We start from the raw sequence: 17743 nt of genomic DNA, 5'->3' as shown, positions 1-17743 counted from the left end.
ATGATTGTGAACCGTTGGGAAAAACCAAGGGTGGACATGATGGCGTCCCGCCTCAACAAAAAACTGGACAGATATTGCGCCAGGTCAAGGGACCCTCAGGCAATAGCTGTGGACGCTCTGGTAACACCGTGGGTGTACCAGTCAGTATATGTGTTCCCTCCTCTGCCTCTCATACCCAAGGTACTGAGAATCATAAGAAGGAGAGGTGTAAAGACTATACTCGTGGCTCCGGATTGGCCAAGAAGGACTTGGTACCCGGAAATTCAAGAGATGCTCACGGAAGACCCGTGGCCTCTACCTCTAAGAAAGGACCTGCTCCAGCAGGGACCTTGTCTGTTCCAAGACTTACCGCGGCTGCGTTTGACGGCATGGCGGTTGAACGCCGGATCCTGAAGGAAAAAGGCATTCCGGATGAAGTTATCCCTACCCTGATCAAAGCCAGGAAGGATGTAACTGTGCAACATTATCACCGTATTTGGCGTAAATATGTTGCGTGGTGTGAGGCCAGGAAGGCCCCTACAGAGGAATTTCAACTGGGTCGATTCCTGCATTTCCTGCAAACAGGACTGTCTATGGGCCTCAAATTAGGGTCCATTAAGGTTCAAATTTCGGCCCTGTCAATATTCTTCCAAAAAGAACTAGCTTCAGTTCCTGAAGTTCAGACGTTTGTCAAGGGGGTACTGCATATACAGCCTCCTTTTGTGCTTCCAGTGGCACCTTGGGATCTCAATGTAGTTTTGGGATTCCTAAAATCACATTGGTTTGAACCACTCACCACTGTGGACTTAAAATATCTCACATGGAAAGTGGTAATGCTGTTAGCCCTGGCTTCAGCCAGGCGTGTATCAGAATTGGCGGCTTTATCCTATAAAAGCCCTTACCTAATTTTTCATATGGACAGGGCAGAATTGAGGACTCGTCCTCAATTTCTCCCTAAGGTGGTTTCAGCATTTCACTTAAACCAGCCTATTGTGGTGCCTGCGGCTACTAGGGACTTGGAGGATTCCAAGTTGCTGGACGTAGTCAGGGCCCTGAAAATATATGTTTCCAGGACGGCTGGAGTCAGAAAATCTGACTCGCTGTTTATCCTGTATGCACCCAACAAGCTGGGTGTTCCTGCTTCTAAGCAGACTATTGCTCGTTGGATTTGTAGTACAATTCAGCTTGCACGTTCTGTGGCAGGCCTGCCACAGCCAAAATCTGTAAAAGCCCATTCCACACGGAGAGTGGGCTCATCTTGGGCGGCTGCCCGAGGGGTCTCGGCTTTACAACTTTGCCGAGCAGCTACTTGGTCAGGGGCAAATACGTTTGCAAAATTCTACAAATTTGATACCCTGGCTGAGGAGGACCTGGAGTTCTCTCATTCGGTGCTGCAGAGTCATCCGCACTCTCCCGCCCGTTTGGGAGCTTTGGTATAATCCCCATGGTCCTTTCGGAGTCCCCAGCATCCACTTAGGACGTTAGAGAAAATAAGAATTTACTTACCGATAATTCTATTTCTCGTAGTCCGTAGTGGATGCTGGGCGCCCATCCCAAGTGCGGATTGTCTGCAATACTTGTACATAGTTATTGTTACAAAAATCGGGTTATTATTGTTGTGAGCCATCTTTTCAGAGGCTCCTCTGTTATCATGCTGTTAACTGGGTTCAAATCACAAGTTGTACGGTGTGATTGGTGTGGCTGGTATGAGTCTTACCCGGGATTCAAAATCCTTCCTTATTGTGTACGCTCGTCCGGGCACAGTATCCTAACTGAGGCTTGGAGGAGGGTCATAGGGGGAGGAGCCAGTGCACACCAGGTAGTCCTAAAGCTTTTACTTTTGTGCCCAGTCTCCTGCGGAGCCGCTATTCCCATGGTCCTTTCGGAGTCCCCAGCATCCACTACGGACTATGAGAAATAGAATTATCGGTAAGTAAATTCTTATTTTTTTGCATACACACTGAACGATTTGTATGAATGATTTGACATTGCAAACATCAATATCGTCCAAATTGGCTTGCAATGATTAACGATGATAGACTGCGGGGACGCGCATCGTTCATCGTCTGTACCTCCATACTGAATGATATCTCGTTAATTTTTGACTGGTATCTTTCATATCTTTCTAAAATGTCGACCAGTGTGTAGGGCCCTTGAGATTTGGGTGGGGTGTGTTCAAACTGAAATCTAAATTGCAGTGTAAAAATAAAGCAGCCAGTATTTACCCTGCACAGAAACAAAATAACCCACCCACATCTAATGTGCCCTACACATTGTGCGATCCGCCGCCGAGCTGCCCGATGGCGGATACGGGCGACGCGGGGGGGGGGGGCGGCAGTGACGAGGGGGAGTGAAGTTCCTTCACTCCCCCGTCACCTGGCTCCATAGCAGTGCAGGCAAATATGGACGAGATCGTCCATATTGGCCTGCATGCACAAGCGACGGGGCACCAGTGATGAACGAGCGCGGGGCCACGCATCGTTCATCGCTGGTGCCTCCACACTCAAAGATATGAACGGTATCTCGTTCATTAATGAATGAGATCGCTTATATCTTTCAGTATTATCGCCCAGTGTGTGGGGCCCATAACTCTCTCTGCTCGTTAGATCTGCCGTATCTGCAGTGCTACATGGATTTGCCCAATTTCTTACTTTTTTGGTTTGCTATCCAACCTGAATAACCCCCTATAGTCCATACATGTCATTAGGAATCTTTTAGCCCATGCCTCTCAGTCTACATTCAGTCACATGTGATCTAAGTTAATTCTTTCGCCATATGACTGAGAGAGTAACTGTGCAAATAACTAAAGTTCTCACTAAATTGCTCTAGTGATGTAATCCACGGCAGCAGTGCCTATGCAGAGTCTCAAGCAACAAAACATATCAATAGTAAGAAATAACAAAAAACACATAATACAAACACACTATTTGTGTTTGGAGGGGGAATCTAAAAATTGTACAAACAGACTTTTTATAGGAACTGTAAATTGTTTTGTTATATATCTGGATCAGTGACACAGCCTGTGCATACATTCAGTATATTTGTTTTTTTTATTATTTTTATTTTGTTTTAGTAGTGCTCCATTTGTTGGGAATGTATCGTTTAAACAGTGTTGCTGCTTCGGGCGTCTTTGTATAAAATATGTGGAATGCCATCTTTCTTGTGCCATAGGTAATATTTCTGTCACTTATCCGCTTCTACATTATACTCTTAACCACTTGCCTGGCATGGTCACATCAGATGCGACCACACCAGCAAGTGCCTTATCTGACCTTGCCGCACAGGATGTGACCACTCAGATACATAGTGTTTGTAGCTGCACGGAAGAGAAACTTCCCTAGTAGTGACCAGCTCCTGACAGAAATTCAGGTAGCTCCTTTAATGTTGCCGTAGGTCTCTTACTAGCCTTTCTGGTGAGGTTTTTCCTCGGCACGTTATCAGCTTTGGAGAGAAGTCCTGATTTTGGCAATGTCTCTGTTGTGTCATCTTTTCCCCATTTACAGGTGGTAGTGTTCAGTTGGGCTAAACCATGTGCACTGCAGATGTGGCAGATATAACATTTGCAGAGAGAGATAGATTTGGGTGGGTAATTTTGTTTCTGTGCAGAGTAAATCCTGCCTGCTTTATTTTCTCTTACGTCCTAGGGGATGCTAGGAATCCATTTAGTACCATGGGGTATAGACGGGTCCACTAGGAGCCATGGGCGCTATAGAAGTTTGCTTATGTGTTCTGGCTCCTCCCTCTATGCCCCTCCTACCAGACTCAGTTTAGAAAATGTGCCCGGAGGAGCCGGTCACGTCTCTGGAAGCTCCTGAAGAGTTTTCTGCATTTATTTTCTGAGTTTATTTTCAGGCAGGACTGGATGGCACCAGCCTGCCTGCTTCATGGGATTTAGGGGGGGGACAGCCCAACCTCTCTCAGGGTTAATGGTCTCGTTCCCCGCTGACAGGACGCTAGCTCCTGAGGGAAATATTAGCAAGCCCCACCACGGCAAGCGTATATTCACGCAGCACGCCGCCACCCCTAACAGAGCCAGAAGAATGAAGAGTGGTGAGTGCTAAGCTGGTGTCGCGGTTAGCGGGTCGCCGGCCATTATGGCAGCATGAGGGTATGGAGACGCACGGCTTCTAAATGGGGCGGACGGAGTCACCTGACTGTGTACACTACAGTGTACACAGTACCCAGACTGGCACGACAGCCATAAAAGGAGGTGTACTCCATTGTATGCACATAGACACACACAGCCAGTATAAAGAAGATTTGGAAGACCGCGCGCCATTGAAGGGTCGGGGCTTCACTATGAGCGGATCCAGCAGCTCACAAGCGTCATTTTCCCTACTGCAGCTGACACAGACACTGAATAACAGGGACGCGCAGCTCCTCCGGAGAGACTCCATATGACCTCAGCGGTACCAGGGGGTCATAGCGGGGCGGAGCGACTTATTAGTGTACTAAGGGGGTAATTCAGACTTGATCATGGCAGCAAATTTGTTAGCAGTTGGGCAAAACCATGTGCACTGCGGGGGGGGGCAGATATAACGTGCAGAGAGAGTTAGATTTCGGTGTGGTGTAATTGCAGTGTAAAATAAAGCAGCCAGTATTTATTCTGCACAGAAACAATATAACCCACCCAAATCTAACTCTCTCTGCAAATGTTATATCTACCCCACCTGCAGTGCACAAGGTTTTGCCCAACTGCTAACAAATTTGCTGCTACGATCAAGGCCTGAATTACCCCCGAAGTCCCTAATCTAGGTACTTAGGGACTAATTCAGACCTGGTCGGTGCTGTGCGTTTTTGCACAGCAGTGATCAGACCTGAACTGCGCATGCACCCGTCTATACCCCATGGTACTAAATGGATTCCCAGTATCCCCTACGGACTACGAGAAAAGGAATTACCGGTAGGTAATTAAAATTCTATTTTTACACTGCAATTTAGGGGGACATTTACTAAGCAGTGATCAGAGCGGAGAAGTGAGCCAGTGGAGAAGTTGCCCCATCAACCAATCAGCAGCTCTGTATAATTTTATATTATGCAAATTATAGATGTTACTTCAGTGGTGATTGGTTGCCATAGGCACTTTTCCACTGGCTCACTTCACTGCTTAGTAAATGTCCCTCCTAGATTTCAGTTTGACCACATCCCACCCAAATGTAACTCTCTCTGCACATGTTATATCTGCCCACCCTGCAGTGCACATGGTTTTACCCAACTGCTAAAAAATTTGCTGCTACGATCAGGTCTGAATTACACCCTGTGTTACATGCACTTTATTAGGTACACTTGTTTGATGCAAATTTTTATTTAGCCAATCATTTGACAGCAACTTAATAATCACATGAAGAGCAGACACCAGAATGGTGACCAAATGTGATCTAAGTGAGAATGGCTGTTGGTCTATGATGGAGTGGTTTAAATGTCTCAGAAATTGCTGATCTGCTGGAATTGTCTCAAGAGGTTACATAGAATAGTTCTCATAACAAGACACCCACTGAGCATCCGTTCTGCTGCTTTGTTAATGAGAAGATTGGCCAGAGTGATTCAAGCTGGCCGGAAGAAGACCGTTCATATGGGATACGGTCATTAGGTCGACATGTACTAGGTCGACAGTTGAAAAGGTTGACATGAGTTTTTCACATTTTTAAACATTTTTGGACTTTTTCATACTTTACGATCCACATGGACTACAAATGGGAACGGTAACCTTGTCCGAAGCATGGCGAGCGAACACTGTGCACTAATTGGTGTTCCCCGTAACTTTATGAAGAAAACGACACCAAAATGTAAAAAAACTTCATGCCGACCTAGTACATGTTGACCTAATAACCCTGTCGATCTTATGCATGTCAACCAATAGTGGTCGACCTAATGACTGTCGACCCAACGACCCATACCCGTTCATATTACCATGCATTACGTCAGTGGTATGCAGAAGAGCATGCCTGAATGCACAGCATATTGTGTGTTGAAGTGGTTGCGCTACAGCAGTAGACCTCTACACCAGATGCTACTCCTGTCACCACATTGGGCACTGGCTTACCAAAACCGGACAGTTGAAGGCTGGAAAAACGTTGCTTAGTCCAGGTTCGGCCAATTTGTGGCTCTCCATCTGTTGTGAAACTACAAGTCCCAGTATGACCACCACAGGTTTAGAAAAACTGTCAGGGTGGCGAACATCCCCATACTAAAGTATGAGGATGTAGAAATTGTGGGATTCATCAATCTCCTAAGATGCATTATTTTGGAAATTGATAGTGTAACTGTTGGCCATCCTGAGATGACATTCAGTTCCCCGCATGTACTGAAGCTGCTGTGTGACAGCATGTGTAGTGTCTTCAGATCTATTCAGATTCCTCACCGCTGTGCTGTGTGCCGCATAGCTCATCCTCCATGCTGCCATCCCATCACACTCGCTAGTAATCCGCCGGTGACTGCTTCCCTTTGGCTGTGCTTACTGTAACCTACTCCACTTGGCCCCATCTCCTCCCCGGGTCACCATATCAGCCGTCATGTCAGTGCTGTCTGTAAGCTCTGCATTATAAACGTGTAACCCCTGCATTATGAACTACTTATCCCTTATATAAACATTCATCATATATCTATCAGGACTGCCTTCCTGATTGGGTGCTTCTCATGCGCAGCTTTAAGTATGCTCAGGTGGAAAGATTCTTCAGACGGCGCAGCAGGTGAAAATTATCACTTTTCCGAAAAGCTGTCTTTGCAAAAGGAGCAGCTTTTTGGAAGCGATGATGTTATGTTGGAGTCATGATGAATTTAAAAAAAGTTGTAAAATGTAAGAATGAGAATTGAAAACTAAATTTTCTCATTTCACAATTTTATTCATGATGAATATGCCCCCAAAGCTTTTATAGTCCATGCCACAAGTTATTCAGTCTATTCTGGGGGGTAATGAGCGGCCCTACTTAGTACTAGAAAGGTTTACCTAATAAAGTAGCCTCCGAGCATATAATGCTTTGGAATTCTTTTATACACTGTCCTTATATTAGTGTGTCACTTGAATGTTGTTGGCTGTAAGGGGACATTAAAGGTGGAAAAAGGACTGACGCGTTTCATCTTAATTTCAAACTTTACATGACCAAAATGTGAAATTTCAATAAGTGTGTGTAGAACTTTTCTCTGTAATTATATGGGCCGGATGTATCAGAGTTAAAAATGTGGTGTAATCTCCAAAACTTCAGTTCTCTGAGGGTTACCTCAATACATATAGCTCGCCATATGTAGTAAAAAGGGTCCACAGTAGATATCGGAGCTATTCGCTGCAGTCCCCATAGAATTCTATGGGCTCGCATGCACAATACAACTCGTGGGTCATAAACACATGAGGAACAGCTCTTATCGGAATCATATTGATCACAGATGCCGGTATGCAGGCGAAAGAAGGAGGGATGTAGCCCGCCCTATGAGACCAGTGTGGCAGACAGATGATAAATACAGATACTCAGAGAAATAGGTTTTTGGGTATATTCAATTGAAGTCGAAACTGCCGTCTTGTCGGAAAGACGGCAGTTTCCGACATTTTCAGGTCGGAAGGGGTTCCGACCTATTCAGTCCCCGGCTGTTTTTTTTATCCGACAAGTCGGGGAATTCGACTTGTTGGCACGTGTATCGGTGGAATAGTTGCCGATCCGCGCGCTTCTGTCGGTAACGGGGCCAAATCCGACAGGTTTTGGTCCTGTTTTCGACATCTCAATCCGACTTTAAAAAAAGTCGGATTGAGATGAGGGTGCCAAGAGGAGGAGAGGGGGGGGGGGGATGGGGGAGAGCAGCGGGTACAGCACAGCATATGCAGGAGGATGTGGCACAGCAGCGTCCACCCGGCTCCAGCAAGCGATGTCTTTTTTTAAAGTCGAATTGAGATGGCCATTGAATAGCCCTTGTCAGATCCATTCCGACAAATGCATGTCGGAATGGATCCGACTTCAATTGAATATAAGTCTTTGTCTGTATGCCCATACAAAATACTTTTGTTGGAATTAAAAGCAATTCATTTATCTTGTTCTTCTCTCCTTGGTCTGTCTTCCACAGTGCATCTCTCGTACATACTTATTTTTGTTTATTTTTGTGTTACATTGTTGCACTAATAATAAATGGCTTAGTAACTTAATCAACAATACCAGCAAATAAATAATGACATATTGCACACACAGGTAACTGATCACACAATAGTGTTATAGATGTCCTCACTGGTGTCACATGCCCACTGCAGAGATCCATTTTGCTTCTTCCAAACCAACTTTACTTTTCACTTTGTCTTATCTCTTTGATATGTGACTGAATGCGAGGAGACCCTGGCAACTGGCAGTATATAGTAGTTTAAAAAGAAATTGATCACGGTCACTCAGCTTTTGGGAAAGGTGTGATTTTCTATATAGACACGGGGTTTTTTTTCCAATGCTCTAATGACGGGACACCGCTGTTGGTATAGTGTCAGCCGGCATCCCGTTTGTATTCCCTGTAGTGTTGTATGGGGTACAAATGTAAATACACATGAAGATTTCTCAGTTTTTTTTATTTTAGATACTTTAATTGCAAATATTTTTTTACTTCCCGTTTTGCCTGCTTGTTTCTATGTTTCAGAGAACGGTCAGTAGCTTGTTCTCCTTTAATATATATTTCCACAGACGAATTAGAGATTTGCTGAGAATCCTAAGCCAGGCATAATGCAATGTGTTACACGTTATCTTGGTGCCTTCCACTTGTATTTAACGCTGACTAATGAAGACTACATAAGAAGTTTGATTTTATTGTTAATGATTAACTTATGTAACTTTCACCAATATATTGCAGTGTTTGCATGTATCTAATATAAGAAATATGTTTTTATGTCCATTTAGGCACCAGGTCAGAGGTTCTCAAACTTTTCTGAATCACGGCGCCCTAGAGTATCAGAAATTTTTTTCATGGCACCCCTGGGCCAAAAGTTTCTTATTGAGAAGTTTTGAAAAGAGATATTAAATGAAGTAAATTGTGTTTATATGTCATTGTTAGGGTCAGTTATGTGGTGAGAGATAAGATTTGCTTCTGTTGGGCTACATATTTTATGATTGACAGGCACAAGCACTGGTTTGACTGTTACATTGACCATAAATAATTTGAATTGTTCCTGGACCACCAATTCAAGGCACCCCTGCAATTGCCCTGAGGCACCCCAGGGTGCCACGGCACACAGTTTGGGAACCATTGCTTTAGGTAGAAGGATGGGACAGTGCCAGCTTTTAAAGTTTTGTCTCTGGAAATGGCCATCATTTTCACTTCTTTACCAAATGCAGTCCCTCCTATGGGCCCTACACACTAGGCGATTCGCCCCCGAGCTGCCTGACGGCGGATACGGGTGACCCGGCGGCAGAGTGGAGGTGACGGGGGAGTGAAGTTTCTTCACTCCCCCCATCACCCGGCTCCATAGCAGTACATGTTAATATGGACGAGATTGTCCATATTGGCCTGCATGCATAAGCGACGACGGGGCACCAACGATTGACTAGCGCAGGGCCGCGCATCGTTAATCGTTGGTGTCTACACACTGCACGATATGAACGAGTTCTCGTTCATTAATGAGATCTGCTAGTGTGTAGGGCCCATTACCCTGCATGCATTTTGTGATCCCTGATTCAATGTTGCACGCAACCCCTCATTTTGTGCAGTTGAGCATTATTGGCCGACAGTGCAAACTGTACATGTGATTTGCACTGCACATGTGCCACGATGGTGCTGCAACAGCGGTAGCAAAAAGGATTTATTTGCAAAGTGATTGAAGCGACCATTTGAGGGAGGTAACTTGGAGCGGTGGCGACAGGGCAGATGTAGGGACAGTTTTCTGTGCATGTTTAAGCCTATGATCCTTATGCAGTTAAACTTCATGTAGCCATGCTGTGTGACTGTACGGCTCTCAGAAATTCGATAATCCCCTGATCTTCAACCAACGCTGCGCCTTTTTATACAGCAGCTGGGACTCGCAAAGCCACCGGTGGACATCCCAATTAATTTCTAGGGCAGTACGGATGATGTAATGGTTAGCATTACTGCCTCACAGCACTGAGGTCATGGGTTCGATTCCCACCATGGCCCTAACTGTGTGGAGTTTGTATATTCTCCCCGTACTTGCGTGGGTTTCCTCCGGGTACTCCGGTTTCCTCCCACAATCCCAAAAATATACTGGCAGGTTAATTGGCTCCCAACAAAATTAACCCTAGATTGAATGTGTCTGTGTGTACATGTGGTAGGGAATATAGATTGTAAGCTCCACTGGAGCAGGGACTGATGTGAATGGGCAAATATTCTCTGTAAAGCGCTGCGGAATATGTGTGCGCTATATAAATAACTGGTAATAAATAAATAAATAATTTCTAGGCGGCTGCAGCATTTGCATAATTTCGCCGTTGCTGCAGCAGCATTAGAACACCCCTCTGAATCAGGCCCTGTATCTGTAATAAATAGTGGCTTTACTTGCTTTTTTATATGCAGGAATTCTATTATAACAGCGTTCAGTAACTTGTTCTCATGGAGAGTGCCAATTTACATCCGGACAGACCTCGGAATGATGAGTGTTGATACACTGCAGCAGTGTCCCTAGAAATGATTGTAACATTTGCAACATTGATATCATCACATGTTCCGATGTTTCCTTACTGTTTGGAGCAAAAACAAAACAAAATAGAATTGCTTCCCTCAAAATAAATATATATATATATATATATATATATATATATATTTTTTTTTTTACATTTGTTTACCCTTGCAAGGGTTTTAGGGAATAAATAAAGTTATTGGGAGCGATTACCAGACACAGGTTTGTGAAAGAATCCGTGAACTAAAGTGCAAGTTGCCACATACAGGGGTGACTGGTAACATTCCCAAATATCTGACGTTGTAATAATATATCAGAAGGAAATTCCCAAACGCATAGAAATGCAGCAAATATATATTATACAATATATTTGAGGTGGGGGAAATGTCTTAAGGTATTTGTTCCTCCCATATGTATAGCATATTTCCAGTTGCATAGTTTGACCCTGTCACACTAAGTAGTGTGCAGTTAAAATACCGCCCGTCGGAATCCCGGCTGTCTCAATACCGACGCTGGGATTCCGACAAGGGTACTATACCGGCGAAGTAGGTAATTCCACCTCTGTGGGTATCCACAACACCCACAGAGGGAGAATAGAACCTGTGGCAAGCCCCCCTGCCGGCATGCCGGCGCACGGGATGCTGATGTTGGTATACTGACATTCAGCATCCCGTGCGCCGGCATCCCATACCGATCCTGTGGCCCCCATATAGCAGTCAGATGCATACTTCTCCTGGATAGTCTGTGTGTGAAGCCTTGTAACTACATATTTGTCAATGTCACAATATCCTTTTCAGATTGTATCATTTTCCCTTTAACAAATACCTTTTTGTTATTTGGGTTCTGTGGAATATAGATGAGCTCAGTACATGTTTACCCAATGTTTGTGGGCTTATGTTCCTCTTTTTCTTCCTGTAACATTAGTTGATTTATGTTAATGCGTTTGTTCCTTCCATCTGTAAATGGTTAATAATGAGGTTGCACGGTTTATTACAGTAAGCATGACTCTGCAAATCCCTGTGGCACTCCTACGTCTATGCCTTTGTCTCATGCCTACTGTAATACTGTAATATATAGTATAGTGCTGGTTTATACTGTAGATGTCTCATTCTTTTATTACAGTTCTCTTACTGCTGATGGTTTCTGTAGCAACCAGGACATAGAAGATTATTCCCCAGTTTAACATTTTTTCTCTTTTTTTATAAATTGTTTCCTTTTTCTACAGTTTGAGACAAAGATGGTCTTTGTCATATTAATATGTAAATTACCCTAATGTATGGTTTGAATGTAATATGATTCTATTTGGCCTATATTTAGCACTGTCATTAGCATCATGTTCATGTTCTGAGGATGTCAGCCGCACCCAATGGCAAAAGCCATTCTGTGAGCTATAGAAGTTACCCATCAAAGTTCCAGTGGTCATAGTAATGTAACACACATGTCCTGTTTAATTATGTGTACATAATACACATGGGCCTCATTTCGTTTAAAAGACCGGTCCCTCCTATTGAGGAGAGGGGGAGGTGGTCATGCCCTGTTACAGTGGCAAGTATACAATATATATATATATATATATATATATATATATATATGACATTGTAATCCTAGGTTATCTGGAGGCACAGCTTAGTTGAGTAATCATTTATGTAGCTCAGAATGGTAACTGGAAGCCTCAAACTGCAAATACTAGATGAATGCTATGGTAAAATCCAGTCGTCTTTCCTTTGGATACATTTTTCTATGGATTCCTCATGCAAAGTACTCCTTGATTTTGAGTCTTTTTTTTCTTTCCCACAGGAGAACAAGATCCATGCATGGACCATGCCCAGTAACCACGTTCGGACCAAAAGCCTGTATGCTGCAGAATCCGAAAACGATCATGTGAGTACTGTACCCGCACGGGATCCTTGGTATTGCTGAGTAGCACTATCATTCCGCTCTTACTGCTATGATCTGTACAGCTGTAGCCAACGCTCATCCAGACTGCAGCTTGCCATATTTGCGGCAATCCAGGCGTGGTAAGTCAGGGCCGAAACTAGGATTGCTCTCACCCGGGGCAAGACAGCAAATTTGCGCCCCTCCCCCCCCCCCCCCCCCACACACACAAAAAAGGACAAGAAAATAATTATACTTAAAATGCAATTATATATAATCCCACACGGTACACCACAGAGGATCTACTTGTACATGTTACACCACAGTACAGCCGCTTATAAATGTTACACCACAGTACAACAGCTTATACACATTACACCGCCGAGGAGACACTTAAGCACATTACAGCACAGAGAAGCCACGTATACACATTACATAGATTGTATAGGGGGCACACTGACACACATATGGTGCAGGTCCCAGGGGAACACTGTTACCCACACACAGACCAGGAGCACACTGACACAAAAAAAGATTGTATATGAACACTTTGACACACACACGGTATAGGGACCAGATGCACATTGACACACACACACACACACACACACACACACACACACACACACACACACACACTGTATATGGACCAGATGCACACTGACAAACACACACTGTCTAGGGACCAGATGCATACACACACACACACACACACACACACACACACACACACACACACACACACACACACACACACACTGTATAGGGACCAGGTGCACACTGACACACACACACACGTTGCAGAGGGGGAGCTGTCTGCCAGGCAGAGAAACATACCTCGTAAATCTCTTCTCTCTGTCACAGTTCCCCCTCGTTCAGAGTCAACGCTGCTGCACTGTGTCCCTCCCCCTGTTCCCAGGCATGGGGGAGGGCTGTGTGCACTGTTCAGGGCTGCTGGAGAGTCGAGACTGCCACGAAAGTTCCCCTGTCAGAGGAGCCTGCCAAGGGGAGATCCACAGATCCCGTTCAGAGGTCGGACCCCAAGTCCAGCGTCAGAAAGGGGGAGCAGGAGCAGCTGGTGGAAGCCGCAGTAGGTGGAAGGGAGCCGGGCGGAAGCCGCAGCGGGTGGAAGGGAGCCAGGCGGAAGCTGCGTCAGGTGGAGGACACTGGCGGAAGACGCAGTGGGTGTAAAGGAAGTCGGGCGGAAGCCGCAGCAGGAGGAAGGGAGCCGGGCGGAAGTCGCGGCGGGTGAAAGGGAGCCGGGCGGAAGTCGCGGCGGGTGAAAGGGAGCCGGGCGGAAGCCGCGGCGGTCAAAGTGAGTGAAAGCTACGGCGGGTGGAATGAAGGAGTCGTCTCATCGCCCTCTCAAATCCGGCGCCTGGGGCACGTGCCCCCCTAGCCCCCCCCTAGTTGCGGCCCTGGGTAAGTGTGCCCATGTGTCTAAGTACACATGCCCATAGGAATATATTGGCGGCGTACTAATCCGCAACTCAGTGTACTAAGTCGCACGCTCACTTTGCCACGTGTGCGGCCGAGCCGCAGGCTGGATGAGTATGGGTATATCTGTATCCAATTTCTTCATTTTTCTCATTGTGTTATTTTCTTATACAGGTTGAGTATCCCTTATCCAAAATGCTTGGGACCAGAGGTATTTTGGATATCGGATATTTCCGTATTTTGGAATAATTGCATACCATAATGAGATATCATGGTGATGGGACCTAAATCTAAGCACAAAATGCATTTGTTACATATACACCTTATACACACAGCCTGAAGGTAATTTTTAGCCAATATTTTTTATAACTGTGCATTAAACAAAGTGTGTGTACATTCACACAATTCATTTATGTTTCATATACACCTTATATACACAGCCTGAAGGTTATTTAATACAATATTATTAATAACTTTGTGTATTAAACAAAGTTTGTGTACATTGAGCCATCAAAAAACAAAGATTTCACTATCTCACTCTCACTCAAAAAAAAGTCTGTATTTCGGAATATTTGGATATGGGATACTCAACCTGTATAAACTTTTTCCTGCTCTGGTTAGGTGCTGGGTAGGACTGATATTATGATATTATGCACTAGGATGCTGTACTATTATTGATACTTTTTCCCTTGGGTCTTTATATTTGTTATAGATTATTTCAGGCTTTCTACGCTTTGTGTCAAAAAAGGATTTCTCTGCAGTCACAGTCCTGGTTCTAGCTAGATAGCAAAGTGTGCAGGTGCATGCTGTGCTGTCTAGGTGTGATCACCCACCACTACTAAAGGAGGATAATAGAGGATTGTTATATTTCTGACTGTGACTGCAGATATCTAGTAGAGAAGTCCTACAGTGCTGGTATAATGACTGGAAGAGTGGTGGCCATTCCAACTGGGTCAAGTGCATGGTTGGCTAGGAGACTGAAGATGGGTTGTCTGCATCATGAGGATTGTGGCTGTCAAGTGAAGTTTACCTTTCATGTGTTACTTCAGTATATGCTTTATTTATATCCTTGATTTATATGGTGCCACAAGGTTCCCGAGCCACCTAACAACGGACATAAACAAATCAGCAAAACAAGAAAACAGTGACTTATAGTACAAGACAGTGTAGGACAAGTGCAGATGTAGCCATGCTCATCATGGCTACATCTTGCCGCATGCACGTCTGGGGTTCGCGCATGCACGTCTAGGGCTCGCGCGTGTCTTAGGTGTGCCGGGTAGGCTTGTTCGGCGCTGATGTAGCCACGATGAGCGTGGCTACATCTGTACTTAGTATATAAATAGCTGCATCAGCGGTTTCTGAAATAAGCATAAGGGTGGCAGAAACCAAGGGTCAGGTACCATTATAGGGAGTATGGAGTAGAAGATAGTCAACTTAAGAGAAGGAAAAACACGAGGGGAGGGGTAGGCAGACATGGCTGACACAGATGGGGTAGACAGCATGGAACAGAGGGTTAGGAGGAGAGACAGCTGGGTTTGGTGAAGAAGTGATTCTTGAGAGCCCATTTGAAGTTTTGTAGAGAGGTTGAGAGTCTGATGGGCAAAGGTAGAAAATTCCAGAGATAGGGAGCAGCACGTCCAAAATCTTGGAGCAGGGATTGTGTGGAGGTAATCAGGAGGAAGGAGAGGCAGCATTCAATTTTGGAGCGAAATGGGTGGGCGGGAGTATGAAGGGCGATAAGGTCAGAGATGTGAGGGCTTTGTAAGTGAGTATGAGAAGCTAAAATTGGTTTCTGAAGGGGAGCCGGTATAGGGCTTGGAAGAGAAGGCAGGCAGCCGTAGTACGTTTGGAGAGGAACATCAGTTGGCAGCATGGAGGACAGATTGGAGTGGAGACGGCTAGTTGTCAGGGAAGCCAGATAAACAAAGGTTACAGTTGTCCAATGTGGAGATGACCAGTGAGTGATGAGGGTCTTAGTAGTATCCAGGGTGATAGAGGGTCTGATCCTGGAAATATATTTCTCTAACGTCCTAGTGGATGCTGGGAACTCCGTAAGGACCATGGGGAATAGCGGGCTCCGAAGGAGGCTGGGCACTCTAGAAAGATTTATGACTACCTGGTGTGCAATGGCTCCTCCCACTATGACCCTCCTCCAAGCCTTAGTTAGATTTCGTGCCCGGCCGAGGTTGGATGCACACTAGGGGCTCTCCTGAGCCCTTAGAAAGAAAGTATAGTTTTAGGTTTTTTATTTTCAGTGAGACCTGCTGGCAACAGGCTCACTGCTGCGAGGGACTAAGGGGAGAAGAAGCGAACTCGCCTGCTTGCAGCCGGATTGGGCTTCTTAGGCTACTGGACACCATTAGCTCCAGAGGGATCGACCGCAGGCCCAGTCCTTGGTGTTCGGTCCCGGAGCCGCGCCGCCGTCCCCCTTACAGAGCCAGAAGCAAGAAGAGGTCCGGAAAAACGGCGGCAGAAGACATCAGTCTTCACCAAGGTAGCGCACAGCACTGCAGCTGTGCGCCATTGCTCCTCATGCACACTTCACACTCCGGTCACTGAGGGTGCAGGGCGCTGGGGGGGGGGGGCGCCCTGAGCTGCAATAAAAACACCTTGGCTGGCAAAAATACCACAATATATAGCCCCAGAGGCTATATATGTGGAAAATACCCCTGCCAGAATCCAGAAAAAAGCGGGAGAATAGGCCGCGGAAAAGGGGCGGAGCTATCTCCCTCAGACACACTGGCGCCATTTCTCCTTCACAGATCCGCTGGAAGGAAGCTCCCTGGCTCTCCCCTGCAGTCTACACTACAGAACAGGGTAAAAACAGAGAGGGGGGGCACTAAATTTGGGCGCAATATATATATATATATATATATATATATATATATATATATATATATAATATAAAAAGCAGCTATAGGGGACATAACTCGGTTAGTCCCTGCATTATATAGCGCTCTGGTGTGTGCTGGCATACTCTCACTCTGTCCCCCCAAAGGGCTTTTGTGGGTCCTGTCCTCATTCGGAGCATTCCTTGTGTGTGTGCGGTGTGTCGGTACGGCTGTGTCGACATGTTTGATGAGGATAATGATGTGGAGGCGGAGCAGATGCCTTTAGAAGGGATGTCACCCCCTGCGGGGCAGACACCTGAGTGGATGGGCTTATGGAAAGTAATGAGTGCACGTATAGACTCCTTATATAAAAAAATCGACGACATGCCAAATGTGGGACAGCCGACTTCTCAGCTCGTGCCTGCCCAGGCGTCGCATGGGTCGTCAGGGGCTCTAAAACGCCCGCTACCTCAAGCAGACCCAGATGTCGACACTGATACTGACACCAGTGTCGACGATGATGAGTCAAACCTGATGCCCACTAAGGCCATTCACTGCATGATTGAGGCAATGAAAGAGGTGTTAAACATTTCTGATATAACTACAGGTACCACTAAAAAGGGTATTATGTTTGGAGAGAAAAAACTACCCGTAGTTTTTCCCCCATCAGATGAATTAAATGAACTGTGTGAAGAAGCGTGGGCTTTCCCTGATAAAAAATTGGTAATTCCTAAGAAGGTACTAATGGCGTTCCCTTTCCCGCCAGAGGATAGGTCACGTTGGGAAACACCCCCTAGAGTGGATAAAGCGCTCACACGTTTGTCTAAAAAGGTGGCACTACCGTCTCCGGATACGGCCGCCCTCAAGGAACCTGCTGATAGAAAGCAGGAGGCGATCCTGAAGTCTGTATATACTGACAAAGCTAAATTCCCTTGTCGTATAAACAACCCTTTATGAAGTCTAAGAACACTGTACGCTGTTTACTTAAGAAGTACCGTAATGGTACGCTAGTTGCGTAACGATCGCTCAGCCG

The 17743-nt window shown here is 45.5% G+C and overlaps 1 protein-coding gene across 5 annotated transcripts in view; it reads left to right on the top strand.

The window, feature by feature from the left end:
• Positions 1 to 17743, top strand: part of NADK (NAD kinase) — a 171656-nt gene that overhangs the window by 44601 nt on the left and 109312 nt on the right. For all 5 annotated transcript variants that reach the window (XM_063943045.1, XM_063943043.1, XM_063943044.1 and 2 more), the window contains exon 3: positions 12365 to 12448. In XM_063943045.1, coding sequence (XP_063799115.1) covers positions 12365 to 12448 — 84 coding nt within the window. The remainder of the gene's footprint in view (positions 1 to 12364; positions 12449 to 17743) is intronic.

Source organism: Pseudophryne corroboree, chromosome 10, assembly GCF_028390025.1.
Source record: "Pseudophryne corroboree isolate aPseCor3 chromosome 10, aPseCor3.hap2, whole genome shotgun sequence".
Lineage (NCBI taxonomy): Eukaryota > Metazoa > Chordata > Amphibia > Anura > Myobatrachidae > Pseudophryne > Pseudophryne corroboree.
This window is presented reverse-complemented; position numbering and strand designations above follow the sequence as displayed.